The 20,464-nt window shown below is 41.0% G+C and overlaps 1 protein-coding gene across 2 annotated transcripts in view; it reads left to right on the top strand.

Annotated features, from left to right (window-relative positions):
* The window catches only part of EED (embryonic ectoderm development), a 62,706-nt gene extending 44,021 nt beyond the window's left edge, over positions 1-18,685 (top strand). For both annotated transcript variants that reach the window (XM_069203986.1, XM_069203987.1), the window contains 4 exons: positions 3,400-3,505; positions 6,246-6,404; positions 11,287-11,360; positions 18,371-18,685. In XM_069203986.1, coding sequence (XP_069060087.1) covers positions 3,400-3,505; positions 6,246-6,404; positions 11,287-11,360; positions 18,371-18,497 — 466 coding nt within the window. In that variant the 3' untranslated portion in view covers positions 18,498-18,685. The remainder of the gene's footprint in view (positions 1-3,399; positions 3,506-6,245; positions 6,405-11,286; positions 11,361-18,370) is intronic.
* Positions 18,686-20,464: the final 1,779 nt, after the last annotated feature.

Below are 20,464 nucleotides of genomic sequence, written 5' to 3' on the forward strand. Positions count from 1 at the left end.
TTTCTAGGAAATATTCCAATGAACGAAATATGTAAGGCAGCAACATGGTCTACGCCTCATACATTTACTAAGCACTACTGTGTAGATGTGTTATCTGCACAACAAGCCACAGTAGGTCAAGCTGTACTAAGAACTTTATTTCAAACTACTTCAACTCCTACAGGCTGAACCACCGCTTTTCGGGATAACTGCTTACTAGTCTATGCACAGCATGTGTATCTGCAGCTACACATGCCACCGAACGGAAAATGTCACTTACCCAGTGTACATCTGTTCGTGGCATTAGTCGCTGCAGATTCACATGCGCCCATCCGCCTCCCCGGGAGCCTGTAGCCGGTTAGAAGTAGATCTTGAACATTTGAACATTTGTAAATATATTACTTTAAACCTTCATTTTGTACATACGTATTCATTCCATTGCATGGGCACTATTACTAGCATACACAACTCCTACCTCCCCCTCTGCGGGGAAAACAATCTAAGATGGAGTCGACGCCCATGCGCAATGGAACCGAAGTGGGAGGAGTCCCTCGGTCTCGTGACTCGAAGACTTCTTCGAAGAAAAACAACTTGTAACACTCCGAGCCCAACACCAGACGGTGGACTGTGCACAGCATGTGAATCTGCAGCGACTAATGCCACGAACAGATGTACACTGGGTAAGTGACATTTTCTATATATATATATATATATATATATATATATATATATATATATATTATTTGAAAAAATTGTTCTCTCCTGGGGTTCCAGTGCTAGTGTTTCAACTACCTGAGGACTAGCTGACTGATCAGGCACTGTTGCTAAAGCCAGACCCTTACATGATGTATACTAGGCTGGCAGTTTTACTTAAGTACATTTTGTGTACAAATCATAGAACTGTGAACTTGATCCTTTCATGTATCAGGAGCCAGTGGTGACTGTATGTGGTCTATTTGTAGGGTCGGGCACATTCTAGCCGCCTGGTTTTGTAGCTTATGCAGCCTCGCAGTGAGTTTATTTGGCAGTCCGTTGTAAATGAAGTAGTACTGAAAACATGTTGTCCCCTGGTTGGTTGTTTCAACAAGCTGGATGATTTTTTGGAACTGTAATGCCTTTTTATTATACGCTCCTCTTAGGAAACAAATGCATCACATTAAACTTCAGATAACGTGCCTTCGGAGAGATGGCTGTGGACCTTCCATGTTTGGAAGTCTGTCTGCATTGTTTTAGGCTCCTCCTAAAAGCTTGTTTCTAGCTCTGTTCAAACACACTCTGAAACAAGTCCAATGCAAATACAATATTTGCAAAAAGGACAGTGAATAATTGGCCTTTAGGATCTATTCGGTGTTTGTGGATTATCGGCAGCATTGATAAGTCTCATGTCAAATTTTAGTTTAGGAGAATTCCTTGCACTATAATTAATTCAGCGTTTCCCTACTTCCTTATTGAAATTTCGTTTGTATAATCAACGATCTTATGTGGAATCTGTATCCAGTCACAAAGCTTTAAAGTTGTCTCGCAGAAGTTCATTGCACTTTTAAGTAAGCATCATGGGGCAGGGGGCAAGCAGAGCCCAAAAGCAGAATGCCAGCTTAGTAATATAGCTCACAGCCACTGAATTATAATTTTTTCTCGGGGTTCGCTGCAGTTGGACATGGGGCAGACAGGACAGCTGCAGATGAAGCAGAAAATCTGGTAGGCAGAACCTTGTAAAATAGACAATGGAAACCTCAGACTTTGTCTGACAACTTGCAAAACCACTACCACCCTGAAATCGGCCACACTGGTAGGGATGCTTCTATGATAATTGGGGAGAAGCAGTAAGGTAATTTGGAATGCCTGTGTTGTCTGAGTTTATGCTGGAGATTGTCAAGAGTTTGAATCATGCTGTAAATTGAGGATGATGCCTGTGAAAATAGAGGAGAAGGGGCTTGCGGTTAAGAAGTATGTACATGCTCCCACATAGTTTGGGCACATAGAAGCTCGAATGCAAACTTATTTGAGGAAAGCAGAAGTACTCAACAGAAATCCCTCCGAGGCCTATAAGTATGCTTAGTTGGCTACGTCATTTGTGTGTAATTCAACTTCTGCAAATCATGGAGGGCGAATCCTACTCAAGGTTACCAAAAGTAGAAAAATTCCAAGATAAAAATAAATGCTGATCTATACTGTGTAGAGTATGGGTTAGTAGGTACTGAAAAAAGTTATCCTGCCTCGTTTGAGGTTCAGGATATTGATGAATATTGGGGAAGAGATTAACATGGGGACTAGGCAAACAATGACCATTGACCAACCAACGTGACAAAGGTACAGCAAAAACTAGATGTTTGTGGTCAGAGCCATTCTCCCGTAGGACCCAAAGGAAAGATTTGAAAGGAGATTCCTATCTTAAGAATGGCTCCCAAGCCTAAACAATGTGTTCAGTACTAACTGGCCTTGTAAACGTTGTGTATGGAATAATTAGTCAACATGATTCGAAGCGTTAATGGATGTTTCCTTTCCACTGACTGATCTGACTTTGGTCAGCTAAAAGTTGTTGAAATTTAGACTAGAGCAGTTCTCAGTTTCTAGAAATGCCTGGGATTCCACTTGCCTCCATGCTGATTACTGCTGCTTGACAAACACCCGCACACCACCATGTTTAAGGCAGGTCTGTCCATACAGTCAGTGCATGGCTCTTCTGTAATGGAAAATGTTCGAATTGGAGGGCAGGGTCTTCACACAAAATTCAAAAGTCCCTTCCGCAGGAGGTAAGTTATTTGTTTCATGTTAGACCCTTACGTCGCAGGCTCATACCGCCTATTATGGCTCCATCCCCTTCCACCTGCAGTTAACAGCGCACTTCAAACAGCCTTCAACATTCATTGCATCATTGCATTCTAAACGCTTCTGCATTAAACATTTCTACAGCATGCACACTCTGCCCATGCATCTCTACAGGATGCTTTTTACTTTTATATCTAGAAAACAGGCTCTTGCCTCTACTGTCAAACTGGACTGTATGTTCTATACCAAAAAGTAAAACCTAATACATTATTAAAATTCTGGATTCAGATATAAGTTTTCTTATGAAAGATGGTAAACATTCATTTTAAGCTTGTCCATCAACTAGATTACTAGTCTCTGATGTTAAATTACTTTTCTGCTGGAAGGAGCACAGACCTCCTAATTAACTCTTCCATGGGGCCCTGATTTTGCTCCAGGAGTGACAAATGTAACATGGCTTTCTTTTAAACAGATGTGTTGAATGAGGCAAAATTATTTTGCCACAAGCATATGTACCTGGTCACTTGATATGACAGAGGGCAATTGCTTTTATATTCTTTCTTACATGGAACATATCAAAATGTCTAATTGTTAAAGCCACTGACTGCAGACGTAATGGTAACTGAAGAACTTGTGTAATCTTTCTTACAGACCATTTATTTCTCAGAAGATTCATTTTCCTGACTTTTCCACAAGGGACATACACAGGAACTATGTGGACTGCGTGCGGTGGCTTGGGGACCTTATTCTGTCAAAGGTATGGTATTCACCAATGTATTTAGGCGGTTTCACTGTATGATTTTTCATTTTTGTTATTTTGTCTATATGGAGTACCAACTATTGGAAGCAGGTCTAGCTGTTAGGCTGATGTTCTCATTTCTTTACAAGTGTATCAGCCGTATCCTAAACATTTACCAACTTGTTTTCCTGCTATGTTTGTGTATGTCCTCAGTTCATGATTTTGGTTATCCCCAAAGTTGCTGATAGACATGTTTGTAGACAGTGTCTTAGAGGACAGTGATGTAAATGACTGTAGACTTACCTACATTTTTTGCTATGTAGAGCGTTGGAAGCTTACCCTGCTATGGCACTTGGGTTCAGTTTCAGAAGCTGCTTGTACACTGCCTAAAGCATGTGCTGGTTTCTCCAAAGTCCATTCATCATCTGGAAGAAAAAAAAAAATGTATTTTTTAAATACTTTGTGTTTAGTGGTTAAAACAATTCCACCATGTCAGGCCAAGGCATTGTCTTGATTTCCAAACATTCCTAGAGGTCACCCAGTTGGTTGATTGCTGACCAAGTACAGATGCACTCAGATATTGGTTAGTTGGAAACGCGCAGCGAGACTGGGTTGACAGGAGGAAGGGGATGAGTTTGTAAAGGCACTTGAGGGAGAATGAACACTGAAGAGGCTCACATGAGTGGTACACTGATTAGGTAATGGAATTTTCCTGTTATGAGGCAACATATGGTTTTGGGTACAAACTTGATTTTCTGAGTCTCCTTTTAAGGGGTTTTAGCGAAGTCTCCTTTTAAGGGGTTTTAGCAACGTCTCCCCCTTGAAGGCTCTGGTATTGCCTTGTAGGAGCTATATCTTTGATTCCCACCAACCTACGCAACATCCTCAAAGCCACTCCTCATGAGGATGAATGTCTTACCCATGTCCTTCGTCGATGCTCTTGGGACGCTCTCACCCCCATACTCAGCCTTGTCATTCACACCATCCCCACTCCTAAAGAATCCTACACTAGAACTGGACGAGCTTTCCAGTTACAAGCCCATCACTGTTACCACCCATTCTCAGTGATTGAAAAAGAATTCTCTTCAACTCCAAGATCGCATCAATGATAATTTCCAGCACAGAGACCTTATAACTATAGATGGAGACCTCCCCTCCTTTTTGATATTGCTGGTTCTCTGCTGCTTCTGACACAATTGAACATCCCACCTTCCTATGCACCCATGTGCCTCAACTGAGATTCACCAGCAATTTCCTTTGCTGGTACCTCCAGGTCTCAAAAGATCCCTTTCACCTCCGGAGCCCCTCAAGGTTCCATACTTTCTGCTGCCATCTTCAACCTTTACCGGTAATGTTTGGCACTCTTCTCGCAGATGCCAGACCAATATGTCTGATACATAACTCTGAGAACCTACCTTTCTAAAGATGTTCAATGCTTCAAGATGTCTAAAGAAATACGCTTGTGAGATTTTTGTGCCTTGCTATAAAATGTTTTGTTCAGGGGGAATCAGAGCTAAAGCAGTCATTCATTTTTTTTTTTGTCTTTTTTTATTTTGTTTTTTACATCAGAGCTTCAACATTTCTTACGAAAAAGGCAAGCCTTTGGTCTGCAATGTCCTTCTCATATTCACTTCCAGGAGTCAAATCTAATCTTGTTTGTTTTTTATTTATTTTTTTTAACGGATGAATTCAATAGGATATTACTTCGAGGCATCTTTGAAGAGACTCCCTTTCTAAATGTGCTCCTCACCTAAGTATTCCTGCTTGGATATTTTAGTATCTACAGATGGAATCCTTTCATCAGTTAGAGGGTAAAGGAGGGTATAGTGCTTCCATTGCGAAGAAAAACAAAAGGTGAAGAAGGGTGGAATGTTTTCAAAAGTCTCAGCCACTGGCAATCGTTGCTGCCATATTCCAATCCAGCTTTGTGTTTTGCACACTCAGACTGGAAAAACAGCCACATGCAAATCCATCTTGGCCCTGCTTTAAAAGGAACAGTTCAGATCGAGGTGGCAGGTCAGGGGTCCACTGTTTGGGAACACAGGCAACCCTAGACTATGTGCAGCAGTTTATGGTTCCAGCCAGTTTGTTTGCCAATGGCAATTAGCAAATTGAGCGGCAGCCTTTGTAAATTAGATGCATTTGGTTAGGAGCATTACCAACACGATCTTGCAACAGTGACAATACTATTCGTACATTTCAGGAAATGAAATAGGAATCTGATCCTCAGGTGTTGGCATTTGCTCTCGGCTCTTTTGCAGAGATATCTGAGCCACAACGATTTTCTTGTTGTAAAATTTAAATAAAACAATATTTTAAGTACTCCTTAATTATTATGTTTCTTTTGCTCTAAATACAGTACATGGCCCAAGACAAACGTTTTGTTTGCTTTTATATTTTGCTTATGGATTACACTGTCCTAAATTGCCTTAAATCTAGTTTAGGTTGGAACACTTAAATATTTGTAACATATGATGTGATCTCACCTACATTTTTCACACACACAAGGCTAAAAAATGCTAATTGCTTAAGCGAATATGCAAATTGTGTTAAATTGTGACCTAAACCTAATAAAATGCATTCATATGTTTCAAAGTAAAGTTTCAAGATATGTCACTGTTTTTCATTGAGACCCTTTAAAAAGCTGTTGGAAAATCAGATCTGCCTCTTTTTGTAACCTTAAGCCATATTTGAAAATGCAACACTGATGTTGTACAGCTTAAATGTAAGAAAAAGCCTTTGTGTTCTTCCTCTGCAGTCTTGTGAAAACGCCATTGTGTGCTGGAAACCAGGAAAAATGGAAGACGACATTGATAAAATCAAATCCAGTGAGTCAAACGTGACCATCCTTGGACGATTTGACTACAGTCAATGTGATATTTGGTATATGAGGTTTTCCATGGATTTCTGGCAGAAGGTGAGATGCTGTCTTTGACTTTGTGTATTAGAAGCCACCAGTAATCTGTAAGTGTAATTCAGTCTGTGGTAAATGCAGCCAAACAACGCGTACTTATTTCGCCATTTTAATCACGTGTACTAGGTGATTTTGTAGAATCTGTTGCTCTCGTTTTGCCTTAAGATCCTAATTATTAAGGGATGAAATGGGCTCCAAAAAGTTAATGCATATAGTATGCTCAAAATATGCAACTGTTTCTGAAGTGCATTACTTTCCAAGCTCTTATCATGCACTGGGCATTGAAGCAAGTACACAGAAGATAGCTTACTTATCTGTAAGCTGCCCTTAGCCCTGTACCGTCTAAGTGAATCTCTTGCTGTAAAATCAGTTCTTGATGTTTGGTCATATGATGAAAATAACATTTCTTTTGGGGCCAAAAGAGTCTTTACGATATTACATGATTTTCTGTACATGTATCCTCTGCTATAGGTTTTGAGTTATCAGGGACTATGTACCTTGGAGCTGGGTGAATGTATTTCTCACGAGAGTTTCTCTGTCTGCAAACAGTAGGGTACAGAATAAACTCTCCATAGAGAGGAAACCGTGTTAGCAGTACCTGCTTTTCTACTTGTATCCACTTCATTTCTCAGTGTTGGTTCAGTGATTGTCAGAGCTTTGATACAGGTAAAAACTGTAACGGGACATTAGTTATGTAACCAGGCTCCAGTATCTGGAGAAACTTGTTTTTCGTTGTATACAGATTAAACACCATGTGCAGGACAGGTTACCCTTTAATCTATGGTTCAGCATGAACTCTGCTACCTGTGAAGTGTATGGTATAGGGTCAATGTTGCACATAACAAAAGCTTCCTTCACCTATAGGGGTTGTGTGCATGATAGTAGTAATAATGATGCATATTATTCTGTGCTATTTTGCTCTTATTTTCATAGCTCTGCTATACCAGTTAATAGAGCAAGGTAAACACAAACTTGGATGATGTCATGAGTTATGTCACAAATGTTGTGAGTGATATAATATGTGAGGTCATAAGCAGTACATGGCAGGGGCGCAATGTATAGAGAAGGCCACTGGAATTGTGCGGCAGTGGAGATGTTTGCATAATTATATATTTGCCACATTTCCAATATAGTGCATCATCTGCCGCATATTCTACAGATTTTAACTAAAAAAAATTCCAGTTGGAACAGTTGAAAAACAAAATGCTAAAAATGTAGCGATACATGTTGCCACACTTTGGAAAGCTCCTTGCAAAAGTTGACTGGTCACATTTCAGTTTCTTATTTCTATATTTGTATGTTAAACAGATTCTAATGAGGTGCAGCCAATAACCGGATAGTGTTACCAAGTTTAAAAACAAGCCAAATTCTGCAAGTAATACTATTAAAAAATGTGCCACATTATACTGCATAATTTGGGGGATTGGTGTAGGGTGGTTGGGTCACAGGGCCTTACATTTTTTAGGGGGGAGGAGGACCGCATGGCCTGCACTCCCCCAAGCCTTATTAGGCCATGAGACCCAATACCCCAGGCCTGTTTTTTCTGATTAAATTTGGGGGAATAGAGGGGCGGGTGTTGGTTGCGTGGCCTTGACTTATTCTACCCTAGATACGGCATGCGAGCCATGTGCCCCTGAAATATTTAAGAAAAAACTAATTTGTGCATATCTAGGGACGTGAAGGCTCTGCGCACCCTCACGGTCTCGTGCTGAGATCTGATTGAATGCCGCAGCCAACACTTCCGCAAAAAAGTTTTGGCGGCCATGTTGGGACTCAGCTGAAGCAGAGTCCCTGAAAAAATACAAAGTGCCAGGGTAGCGCGACACCCTGACCCCTTAGGCCCCCCCCCACTTTTCACTAAAACACTTGGATGGGCCAGGTCCTGAGGGCATTACAATTTTGAATGTGCCCTCTGGGCACCTGCACAAGCCCAGAGGGCCGCTACCTCACCTGGACATTAAGTAAACACAATGTGTTGGGGGGGGGGGGGGGGGGTCCCTCCTGGTCCCTCCTGGTCCCTCCTGGTCCCTCCTTCCCCCTGCAGCACTGGGGAGTACCTCCTTCCAGGGGCATTAATTATTAAAATAGAGAAGGGGGAGTTATAGATACCTTAAGGCACAAGTTATATTTACTTGAAATAACTAACTGCCGAATTTCTCTGGTTTTGGGCAAGTAAATTCCGAACCCCACTAGAACATCCTTGTAGACTTTGGATTTTTTTCAGTGATTTTCTAAGGGGTTTTCTTAACGTAAAGTAATTTTAATTACTATATGTTAATCAGCCACTGACATGTATGGCCTTTGGCCACATAGGCACCCAGTCTTGCACAGTTAGTTAGAATGATACATTTTAAGATAAATTGAAAAGGAAAGTTTAATTGTCAAGTAGCGTGAGATCACCTTTCAGTACATACCTTAAATGTTAAAATTGACAAGAAATTATATTGGGCAAATGACCAGAGAGACACTAAGGTTGGAATGCTTAACCTTCACTGTGAGGGTCAGAAACCTTAACCATTTGTCCATAGAGGACTCCTTGGTGTATAGTATCCAGACATAAATAACATTCAAGCCAAAGATTTTGTTAGTGAAAGACATAAATATTACATCACTAAGAATATTTAACTTTCAAAACAGTAGTAAATCAACAGAAACACTGCATGATATACCAGAACTTGAACCTTCAACCTACTTGGTAACATTCCAAAAGCCTTACCAGTAGGCCAGAAGAGACTGTTTTGCTGAACCTAAAAACAGCTATAACACTTGCAAGCAAACATCTTGCTTGCGTACTTCTTTGAAGTCGCTCTATGGGGAGACTATTGTTATTTCAATAATCTCTCCATGGAATAACTTCAAAGTGGCATAAAAACAAGCTGCTTGCTGCCAAAGGGGGACCGAAGGTCTTACCCTTAAGGCCCCCGCACACCTAGCCGTCTTCCTGCGGGAGCCCTCATTGCTTTCGCAAGCAGCGAGAGGCTTTAAATAGCAGCTCCCTGTTTGTGGGAGCAATGTTCCAATCGTTTTCCCTGCACGCTGTTGGTGCCCACTGCAAAGGCAGCCTAAAAACGTATTTTAAAAAACGCTTATCAACACGCTTTGGTGCCTCCTCAGTCTCCAAACGTTTTTGGCCATTCCCTTTCGTAGGCACTTGATCCACCCACACAAGTGAGGTATCATTTTCACTGGGTTGTAAGGAATTTGTGCTGGCACAGTGGGCCCACACAGAAATGTGACATATGATTATTATTATTATTTTTGTAATTATTATATTTTAACTAATTTTGAGGTTTTCAAGGCATTTTAGGGAGGAAAACGTTGGAGGATCTATGCAAGCCACACCACCCTGGACTCCCCCGGGTGTCTAGTTTTCAGAAAGGTCTGGCTCTAGTAGGTTTCCCTAGATGGCTGCCAAATCCAGTACAAAAAACACAGGTTACTCCTTTGCAAAACCAGACTGTTTTGTGAGATAATTTTTATGTCTCCACAATATCTTTTGGGATGTTTCCTTTAGCAGGCACTAGGCCTACCCACACAAGTGAGGTACCATTTTTTTTAATCTGGAGACTTGGGGGAATGCTGAATTGAAGGAAGTGTGTGGCTCCCTTCAGATTCCTGAACTTTGCATCACTGAAATGTAAGGAAAATGTGTACTGGGTGACAGAACCTGGTGAGAGCCCCACAAGTCACCCCGTCCTGGATGCCCCTAGTTGTCTAGTTTTCCAAAATGTACAGGTTTGCTAGGTTTCCTTAGGTGCTGGCTGACCTAGGTCACAAAATCCACAGCTAGGCACTTCGCAAAAACCGTGTATTTTCAGTGGAAAAATGTGATGTGTCCATGTTGCGTTCCGGGACACTTCCTTAGGCCTGCCCACACAAGAGGTACCATTTTTATCAGGAGACTTGGGGGAAAACACAGAATAGATGTTATTAGCAAGTGTCTTTCTCTGCATTTGCGCTTTCCAAATGTAAGAAAGAAGTATTTTTGAGCAGTGAACTGTAATGCACATGCTGCGTATCTCCAAATTCAGGGTTGTGCAAATAACCACTGCTTCTAAGAGTCTTATCAGCGAATGGGGTTAAGGGACAGAAAGAAGGGGATTTTGCTCCATTTCCATCTGATCGGGGTCAACACCCCTCCTCGGGCCGTTTGGTTATATCTTCCAGAACAGATCACAAGTCTTGTGCTTCTTTGAATCCTGAGGTTGCTCTAAACCTTTAAGTAAATTGTGGCTTCCTTATAGCTTGTTCACTTGCTTTTGCCCTATGCTTTCACAAAGAAGCCGAAGGCAAGGCCAGTCCCTTTGATGAAAAAAGAGGAAGGCATATCATTCAAAAATTGAGAACACGTTAGTTCTTGTCCATCCTCCTAACTACCCTTTAGTTCACCGTTGGAGATGCTCATCTTTCCTATTTTAGGAAAGTGGATATTCGTTTTCGTGGCAAGTTTTCTTATAATGTATTGTAGGTAGCTGTTGAGTTGGATATAACATTCAAAGTGGCGATCCAGTTTATCATAAATACAGTAGAGGTATGGACAAGTCATCTGTCACAAAAGTAATCTGCCTCCAATGCTCGTGGATGCGACCTGTTGCTGGGACCTTCATAGGATTCAGTTTACATCACATCTGAATTATTGCTTGTATATCTTCAGAGTAAGAGTGCATCACGTACTTTTCTTATCCTACTTAAGACAAACATTTTTGATATTTTCTGCCTCTGGTGGTGTAAGGCTGTAATTGTTCTCAAGCAAACTTATTTTGTGGTGCAGAGAAAGCTTACAACCAATGACTTAAAATTCCTAGATCTGTGAATGTACTACAGTGATTAATAGACTGTTGTTTTTTGTAAAAAACACTCTTAAACTGTTTCCTTTCTTTCAAAGATGTTGGCGCTGGGAAATCAAGTGGGTAAACTCTATGTTTGGGACTTGGAAGTAGAAGACCCTCATAAAGCTAAGTATGTTCTGATCAGATATTATCCTTTGCATATGTTTAAAAGTGTTAGATTGGCTTGTAACATGACACCGTTTGATAAGTGAATTATTGCCATGCAAGGTAAGCAGATCATGTGTATAACTCATGGCTGTCGAAGACTCCCTTTTACTAACATATTGTGAGTTACCAAAGCATGAAGTGCACCTGTGTTCCATGGTGCTGGAAATGTATTGTTTTAATAGCTTTGTATAAGAGCTGCTTAGCCTCAAGATGATGTCGGAGTTGAACTAGAGTGGTCCAAATGTCCAGAACAGAACCCATAGGAGGTACTCGGGAGCCACTATTACAGTAGTCTGCAGGCGTTTTTGAAAGACAAATCATCAAGCCCCTGGAGCTTATTGGGAAGCAACCACATTTATATTCCCCACTCCAGTAAGAGTACATAACATTGTACATAAAAGCATCTGGCAGTTGATTCTTCTTGAATTCCCACTCATGAATCAAATGTGACTGCTGATCAGTTGGTCTGCAAATTTGAGATCCTGCAGATCATTGATTGTGGTGTGGAGAGGTAGGCTCAGCAGCAAAGATGCACTCTGGTTAGCCCCAAAATCATTTACAGTTGGGTAATGCACTGGAGCTACACAAGCTTATTGTGCACAAGTATATTTCTCTTGTGCCGGAATAATCGAACCACCAGTTAAGCTGCCAGGCTCCCAGCTCTGTAGATGCCAGTTGCTCTTGGAGAAATAATGCTTTTGTAAAACGACTGGCATACTTCCGCTTAGGGGAAAAGCGCGAGGGAGTCAGAGAAGCCAATACTCCAGCTTCCCAGAACAGACAGGTTAATAATTTCGGAAGATAGGGAGCAAAATAACTTGAGATTAAGACACTATCTCATCAGTTTGTCTATGACTGTGGGGATGACTACTAGTAAGCAAGGAATGAAGGAGTAACATAACTTTAAAGCAGAAAATCCATGAACCAGCATTAGGAATGCATTCCATCTTAGTCCTCACTGATTATTGGGGCCTGGGCTTTTGTTGAACTATAGGGACCGGGTCACTAACGATCTCCCATAAATACAGTCTCTGTCTATTGTCAATCGATCAACCGCTGGTCTAGAAAATAAATTTATGCATGGTCACAGTATTCATATGTAAAATTAATAAAAGGGACAACCAACAATTCTAATTTCAGGGATTGTATGGGCGTCAAAGTCTCAGTTGTACAGTTTTACCCCTGATGAACAAACCATTGTGGATTTCAAAGTTGACAACGGTAGGGGCAACGACATGTAATTCTCTTTATGCTCTACAGTAGAGGTCACGGTTAATGCATTAGCCTGACAGACTTGCAGTCAATGGAGATAGAATCGAAATGGATCGCCTCCACATTTTTAGACCACCATAAATAAGCTTATTTATCTCCCAGATATAAAGAAGTCAGTGATTGTTGATTTTCACATTGGCTTCCAACCAGGGTTCCACACTAATCCACAGGCCACGGTTGGGCTCTCTGTTCTGGGTTTGAGGGGTCGGGTGCGGAGAAGGGTGGGTAGTGTTGGTTGAACTAGTGGATTAACAAAGTTTTTTGTGTTTTTGTAGTATTGACAATTAGGCCAGCACGAATGATAATGACTTGTCCCCATTTTCATGAGATGAATGTATTCCAACCAGGGGGTTTGAATTAGTCACCCTGGTTGCTGTTCATAGATGTGTACCTCAGCGGAGTGAGGGAAATGTCATTTTAAGTAAGGTATGAAGTGATTTTAGCAGGGGAGTTTATCTCTGAAACCAGGTAAACCACCGTTTTTTTTTCTTGGAATATAGCTGGAGTTGTAGTGCTTACTGACTGAGAGAGTAACTTGTCCCCATTTCCAAAAGTTACATTATTCAAATAGAAGGCCTTGAACTTTGCACTCCGGATGCTGTAAATGTGTACCTCTGTAGACACGGTGGAGCGAGGGAAAGTACATATTCAACATGTTAGTATGTTGAGAGATGCAACTTTCAATGTATGATTTGAAGTGAATTTAGCAGATTGCTGTAATCTAAATCTAATGCCAGAAGATTAATCGTATGGATGATTGTGATCACTTACTGACTATTTCTGCTGCCACTCAACACGCATAAGATTTTGTTGGTGGTAGAATTTTGACCAAATTGCTCATTTGGTGTTGTTGATGTGAACAATTCTATGCAACTCTCCTATATGCCCCATTAAAAACTTTATTTATATCTATTCCTTTGGTTTGTCTGAATCCTGATCTGATGGTCCTCATTCAGGATGAAATCGTTCACTTTCCACTCATTAGTATTAAATACTGATGAGGAAGGAAGCCATGTAGTGGTAGAGTACAAGAAGGTTGATTTTATCACTGCATAAAAGGATAAAATAGAACTCTGAAGCTGAAGTACTAGTAGTATGCTCAGAACAGTCCGGGAGCACTAGTTTTACATTTCAAACATGTTCAACTCCTCGTGTGCTAGCACCCAACTGTCAATTTAGTCTGAATTAGTTGCCAAGTTCAAATCATTTTTAACACATTTGCACCTTAGCTCTCCTAATATAAAACATTCAGAAATTGGCTGTTTTTCTTCATTCTGAAAATTAGATCAGCCAGAGATGCATCGTTTTTCTTTTTTTTTTTTTAATGATACAAAGCTATACAACAAGTGAATCTTGGCATTCATGACTCTATAAATGTAATCAAAACAGTAAAAATACCAGTCCTTTACTTTTATGGTATTTTTGGCCTGATGAGCCACGATGTCCACACCTGATGAAACCTGTCCCTTCTCGCGAGCCTGTTGTATGTAGTGCGTTAAGTAGACAGTATGTGAGTGGCAGGGTGTGTGCATCATTCGAAAGGATTGCTGGTAATGTAAGCGGTAAGTCAGAGTGATTTAATCATTGTGGCGCCTACTGCTGCATAGGCAGCTTAGTTGCTGACCTGGTGATCGTGGAGTATGCATCAGAGGACTACAAATATCTTTCAGGCAAGGCCATGCAGGTTGTGGCTATGTCTTTAATCCTGTACTAAACTCGAGGAGTAGTCAACAAGGCCACCAGCACTAAGTCTTCGAACAGATTTTAGGTTAGATGCACAAAGCATTATTATTAAAGAAAACAAAAAAAAACAGTGCCTGTGTAAGAACGACAGGCCTTAATTTCAGGCTTTCATTAATAGATTAGTGAAGATTAACATGATGAGCAGAGCCAGTTGTGTTAACTATGGCTGTAGCATATTGGCATCTTTATCTAGATCCCAAATATAATTTGACCGGGTATAACTGCACCTCAGAGACTTGACGCCACTGTCCACCAGCCTCGGTTTCTGTGCATGGGCGTTGGGGCTCCGCCCTCTTTATATTCACAGTAAAAGAAAGCATTTATTCCAATGTTATGTTTTTTTAAATTTTTTTAAAACTCCCTTGTAACTTTAAAGATCGGGGAGCACTGTCTGCCACACTCGCCAACACCAGTGTTGTAGTTCCTGTGCTTACTAACAATGCAGACACGTGACTGACACATTACTTTAACTGCTCTCCCAGTGGGTCCAAAGTCTAAGTATTTGCCGGGCTGACAGTCTCACAGTCCTGAGGGCTGTGATGTCATCAGCTCGGCAAAGACCTAGCATTGAGGCCCAGTCTCCACCCCCTGATGACGTAGAGGTAAAGTTAGCACTGGGCATTTTTAATGCAAGCCATGTAGGGCTTAGCCTTCACGTCAATCAGTGAGTGGAGAGTATTGTCACCCAACCCTTTCCTAACTTGTTACAGGATGTGGGTGGGACCCCAGGTGGGACCCCACCCTGTGACAAGTTAGGAAAGGGTGTGGCAGGCGGAAAGCCATGAAATCGAGTTTGCACACACTCTACATGAGTGGTGTCTGAGACTGCCAGTGCTCCCAGGCTAGAGTACGTGCCACCATTTTAGTAACAGTGCATGCCATGTGTCTGTTCCGATAGATCCATGATTTACTGCAGTGCCACATTGACACACATAAGAGTCAGGCAAGCATTCAGCCGTTCACCAGGTAAGGACCATAAAAAAGAAATTAATAGCTGCTGGTCCCAGGCTCACTGGCGTAGTTGTAATTGGGCCCCTTGTACACGGGGGTGTACTACTGCTGCAGCAGCCGGCTTTGGGGCCGGAGGAGCATTTTGCCTCAGGAGTGGACTATGAATATAAAACGTGACTCGAGCCACTTGACATACTTTGCACTGTCTGCCCACCTCACGGGCATATGTCCGTCCTTGCATAACCCTTGGCATCTGGCATGATTTATCACTATGCGTACAGGCAGAGGACAAAGGCATGTGAAATGATTGGGACCCTGTAACCAATGGCATATTATGGGAAAGTGCATTCTTCAAAAGGACTGTGCATTTTCTGTCGAAATTCAGTACTATTTTAAAACATTTCTTCTCGTGCTTTAACAAGTTCAGAGTTGCAATTATCAGTGCTAATAAGTACACATGCTGTTAATGAGTAAATTGGGATAATATGAGCACAACACCACTTTATTATGTTTGCTTTAAAAAGTGCATTTGAAGTTGAATTTTGGTGGAATGTAAATTAAATGTGTTTTTGTACGCGCCAAAGGAGAACACTGTTGGCCGGTGTATCCAGCGAAATGTGCGGTGCAATTAATGTGAAAAATTACCCCTGCGTTTCAACATGCATGCATCTAACTTTCACCCACTATGCCCTACATTGTTTATGTCCAATTGCAAAGTTATCATGTGTCACTGCCTATAATCATCTTTCAAACTACCCAAGAGTAGGAGGCGTTCTATATATGGCAAATCCAATCGGAAATCACTGCAATTCAAACAAAGCAATGGCAGGAGTATGCATGCATATAAGGTATGATTTCACACGAGGCTGAAGAACCCTATGAACTCACATACGTGGCTGTTACAAGGTGTCGGTCCCTGCTAGCTCGCGCCTAAATGTTTAAAATGGCCATACGGATGTTCATTATTTTGTTTCCACGTGACAGGCCAGGGTATATCGATTAAGTTGGGGCACAGAGCCTAGTTGTGCTGCAGTCTATCATGATTCACCTAGTCCACGTATTACATGTTTTTTTAATATACATATGGATATATGCCCGCATCCCCCCCTAACGTGAACCTCTGCAATCATAAGCCACCTCTGTAGACTAGACGCTCCAAAAAGTAAATGAAAACAGAAACACCACTGCAGAGGATTTCAACCAGACACTTCGAGGCAAATGAAAAAAGCACCAAAGCAAACAAAAAAGGGTGTTGGCTTATTACCTGTTGGTTAAATGCATGTGTTGTTTTTTAAGGCGAGGGAAGGTCATTTTTATGCTGGGTCTGAATATGATGTACAGTGCAATGGGAATAAAGGGCTGAGTTTCAGTGCAGACAGACCGGTTAAACAAATATGCTGTGTGGGTGCCCGGTGTGCCTGGCAGCGCCTCTGCTGGGTATATAGTCCTCTGTGTCCGTGCAGGCGCACACTCGGTTACAGGGCCTTCATTACGCCGTGGGTGGGTGGTGTGGTGCGTAGTTCTGTAACTATTTCTTCATAGCTTCCAAGCCCCCCCCTACTGCTTGTAACATTTCCATGTTTTGACTGCGTTTGCCATTTGCATGTGGCATTCAAATGCTTTTAAGATAGTAATAAGACACATTTCAGAAAGGATTGTGAGACACCTACAGCTATTTGCACTTTTTTTTTAGTCAACAGCAAAGTTGCAGTCTGGGATTTGTAGTTTTGCTCTTGGAGATTGCTGGAGGACAAAGAAGTAGATTCGGTTGCATCTTCCTGGCATCTGTCAGCCACCTGGATACATTTTTGTCAAGTTTAGGTCCAGGCAGAAATGTAGGTGATACTACATCATCGTTTTTTTCTGCTGTATTCAGTTAATTGGGTAACAACTGCTAGGGGCATGTAATGTCTGTGAATCAACCCTTGCTGGCGTTGTGCTCAAACTTACAAGGGCTACTTCTGCTGCACACAATGGCATTTGCAAATTATTGGTTTATTATTTTTCACTATCAAATTCACTGGAATCATAGTATATCTTGCATGGCTTTCTGTTGAGATCCATGTACAAATAAACAATGCATCAAGCCTGCAGCACTATCTTTATATAAAAGAACTGCCAAACTTGAGGTTGTGATTGACAGGAAGAAAAACTTGGTATACTCTAACTTTGAGCAGGATGGAAAAATACTCATTAAAAATCAGTCAGCAATATGTGAGGGAGAAACGAACCCCAAAACTTCTTGACAGCTGCACTCCTCAATAAAGAAGGAAATCAGGCTTGCCTAACAAGCCAGGCTTATGAAACGTATTCCTTTTTGTTCCTTTTCTTTTAAAAATTTTTGCTGGAAAATGCAGCTTTTTATTCCATTTTTTAAATTATATTTGCGCAGGAAATGGCTACTAAGCTCCCAAACAAATGTTGTGCCACACTGGCCTCTCTTCCCCACTCCTCGGACCAAGCCCGGCCCCACCACTCACAAATCTCACCAGCCGCCACTGCTGTCCACATCTGTGGGCAAGATGTGCCCTAGCAACAGAGTTTGTTTAGGGTTGACTCAGACACATTTTTTGTGAACGCATATGGCGTCCTGTCCTGGTGTAAAGAAGTAGAAGTCCACAGATGTTGATGTGAATTCCCTTTATTGAAGATGTACACCTCAGCCACCACACCAATCTGCTTCTCCTTCAAGCTGTATTGCTTTTCTAATCCTACTCTCACCACATTCTATTCACAGAAACGGTAGTACACAATGAGTAGTGGCATTCCTTAATAGGAAGAAACCACACTTGGTTTCTGGAGTTACTGTTTTGAGGGCTCCCAGTAAATATTGTCCAGGTTCTATTCAAAACGAAAATCACATGGCAAATGAGCCTTCCTCAGACTTTCTTTTTTTTTTTTTTTTTTTTTTTTTTTTTTTTTTTAGTTTCTAAAATTTAAAAAGATCTTTGTTCAGTTGTGCTTTTATCTACTAACCTATGGGCCCCCTCCTTCCTTTCTTTGCAGGTGTACAACACTTACCCATCCGAAGTGCGTAGCTGCCATACGACAGACCAGTTTTAGCAGAGACAGCAGCATCCTTATAGCTGTTTGTGATGATGCCACCATCTGGCGCTGGGACAGACTGCGATGAATGCCAGTCCAGGAAAATAATTTTTGTTAGTCTGCCATTTTAAAAATCATCTTTCCTCCTGCTCATAGTTGCATATTCGTTTCCCAGTGTTCAATACCTGGTGCTAAACATAGCTATGTTTACATTCTCTGTGCTCACCTTGGCTCTAGTGCTTTTAATAAAAAAGAATACATATTTTTGTAACAGTTTGTATATTGTCTGTTCCAGTTATTTGCAGTATATTGTACATTAAAAAATGTCCTTGGTGAATGTTTTTCACATTTTAAAAATGTGGAATCTTATGGTTCTCTGCACTACTAGCCCACAGTGAGCACCCACTTCAATTTTCTCCACTGTTATAAGACATGGGATTATAACATGACGTTTTCCTTTCTATACTCAAGAGTAAATTCATTGTTTTTTATGGATGGAAATGAGTACCATACTGCTTTCCCTAGTTACAGATGCTCTATTCTAGATTGAAGCATCTAGGTTTGAAATCTAGATAGACGGTGTGGCTGGGAAGAAAGTAAAGATTTTCTAAAAGTGTGACTGCTCTTCCGTAGTGTAGCTCTGGCATATCAATTAGTGTTTTGAATACCCGGTTTAAATGTGTTTATGCTGTATATTTAATTAGAAACTTCTTTTTAAGATGAACAGTGCGATTTGTTATTTAATATGTACTTTTATTCATGTTTTTCTCAGTAGTAATGTAGCCACCGCCCTGTACCTAAAATACATATCTTCATCTGCTCATCCTATATCAGTAATGCAGACCTTATCCGCAGAAAGTACCACCTCTCAGCTTCCCTTATCAAAAATTGCATAAAGAAAGGGTGTGCTATGGATTTATTTTCACTTTGAAAAAACCCTTAACTATGTTTGTAATTCTTTACTCCTACATACTGCTAATCTTCTCCCTTCCCCCCAAAACCGCTTTTGGCCCTAAATATGTCATGACTAAGTGAGACACCTGTAAGGCACCTTAACATTATTCATTGTTGTTGACTTACTACAACCCATTCACCTCCACCTTGGACAAAATCGTTTTCCTCTGCTCGAAATGGTTAAGGTCTGTTGTTGAAAGTTAGGTAACTCATCCTTTAATGTGGCTTGTTTTTTGTAACGTTCTAGTATATGTATTGGACAGTTAAGTCTACCTTAGTCTTAAACATAAACCGATGTTGCACATTTCCATTCATGTTTTTGCTCGCCTCAGTTGTTTGTGGTCTTTGTGACAGTGTGCCTATAAAATGTTTGTATTGTGCACTAGGAAAGAAATTTGTCAATCTTAAATTATTAAATACTTTATTAATCAAATTGGTCTACTGCACAGCTTTTTCACTGAAATACCAGCTTTCCCACATTGCCTTTCTATATGCTACACTAGAAGGAGTTGTGTGTTGTAGCTTAGCTGTATGCTGTCACCTTAATCAAAGTGATGACCTGTTTAAAAACAAAAAATCGCCATTTAGACAACCAGTGGATGATGTCTTGTTATGGTGCCTACTCCTCGTCCTTCTTCCCCACTATTTGAGAATTGCATCTCTAGGCGGAATGGATTTCTGGAAGGGTTTCCCCTAAACTTCTGTAACTCCACACGAATGCATTTCTAAACGTTCTACCCAGATCTTAGTTTTTCCTGATGTTGGTCCGTGCTTCTTTTCAGAGTCCTCCCTCTTCATCTAGTACCTTTCTTCTAAAGAAAGTGTACATTTTGAAAAATTGCCATCTGTTGAATTCCTGTCTATTGTGTGGTAAAATTAATGAGAGGTCACTAAAACAGACTCCTGTCGAAGAAAGAATCTACAAGAAAGGAAACATTGAAGCAGGATGGAAGGTATTGGATTTACAGAGACACAATGCCTATTTGTACAGTTTAAAGTTGTCTCTGCCATTCCTTATGCCTTCTAATTTCCATTTAGAAATGGAATCTCCCAGTTACTGACACTTGGCACTGCTTTTGAGAAGAAAGACTAGGTTGAAAC

The sequence above is a fragment of the Pleurodeles waltl genome, chromosome 8 (genome assembly GCF_031143425.1).
Source record: "Pleurodeles waltl isolate 20211129_DDA chromosome 8, aPleWal1.hap1.20221129, whole genome shotgun sequence".
Classification (NCBI taxonomy): domain Eukaryota; kingdom Metazoa; phylum Chordata; class Amphibia; order Caudata; family Salamandridae; genus Pleurodeles; species Pleurodeles waltl.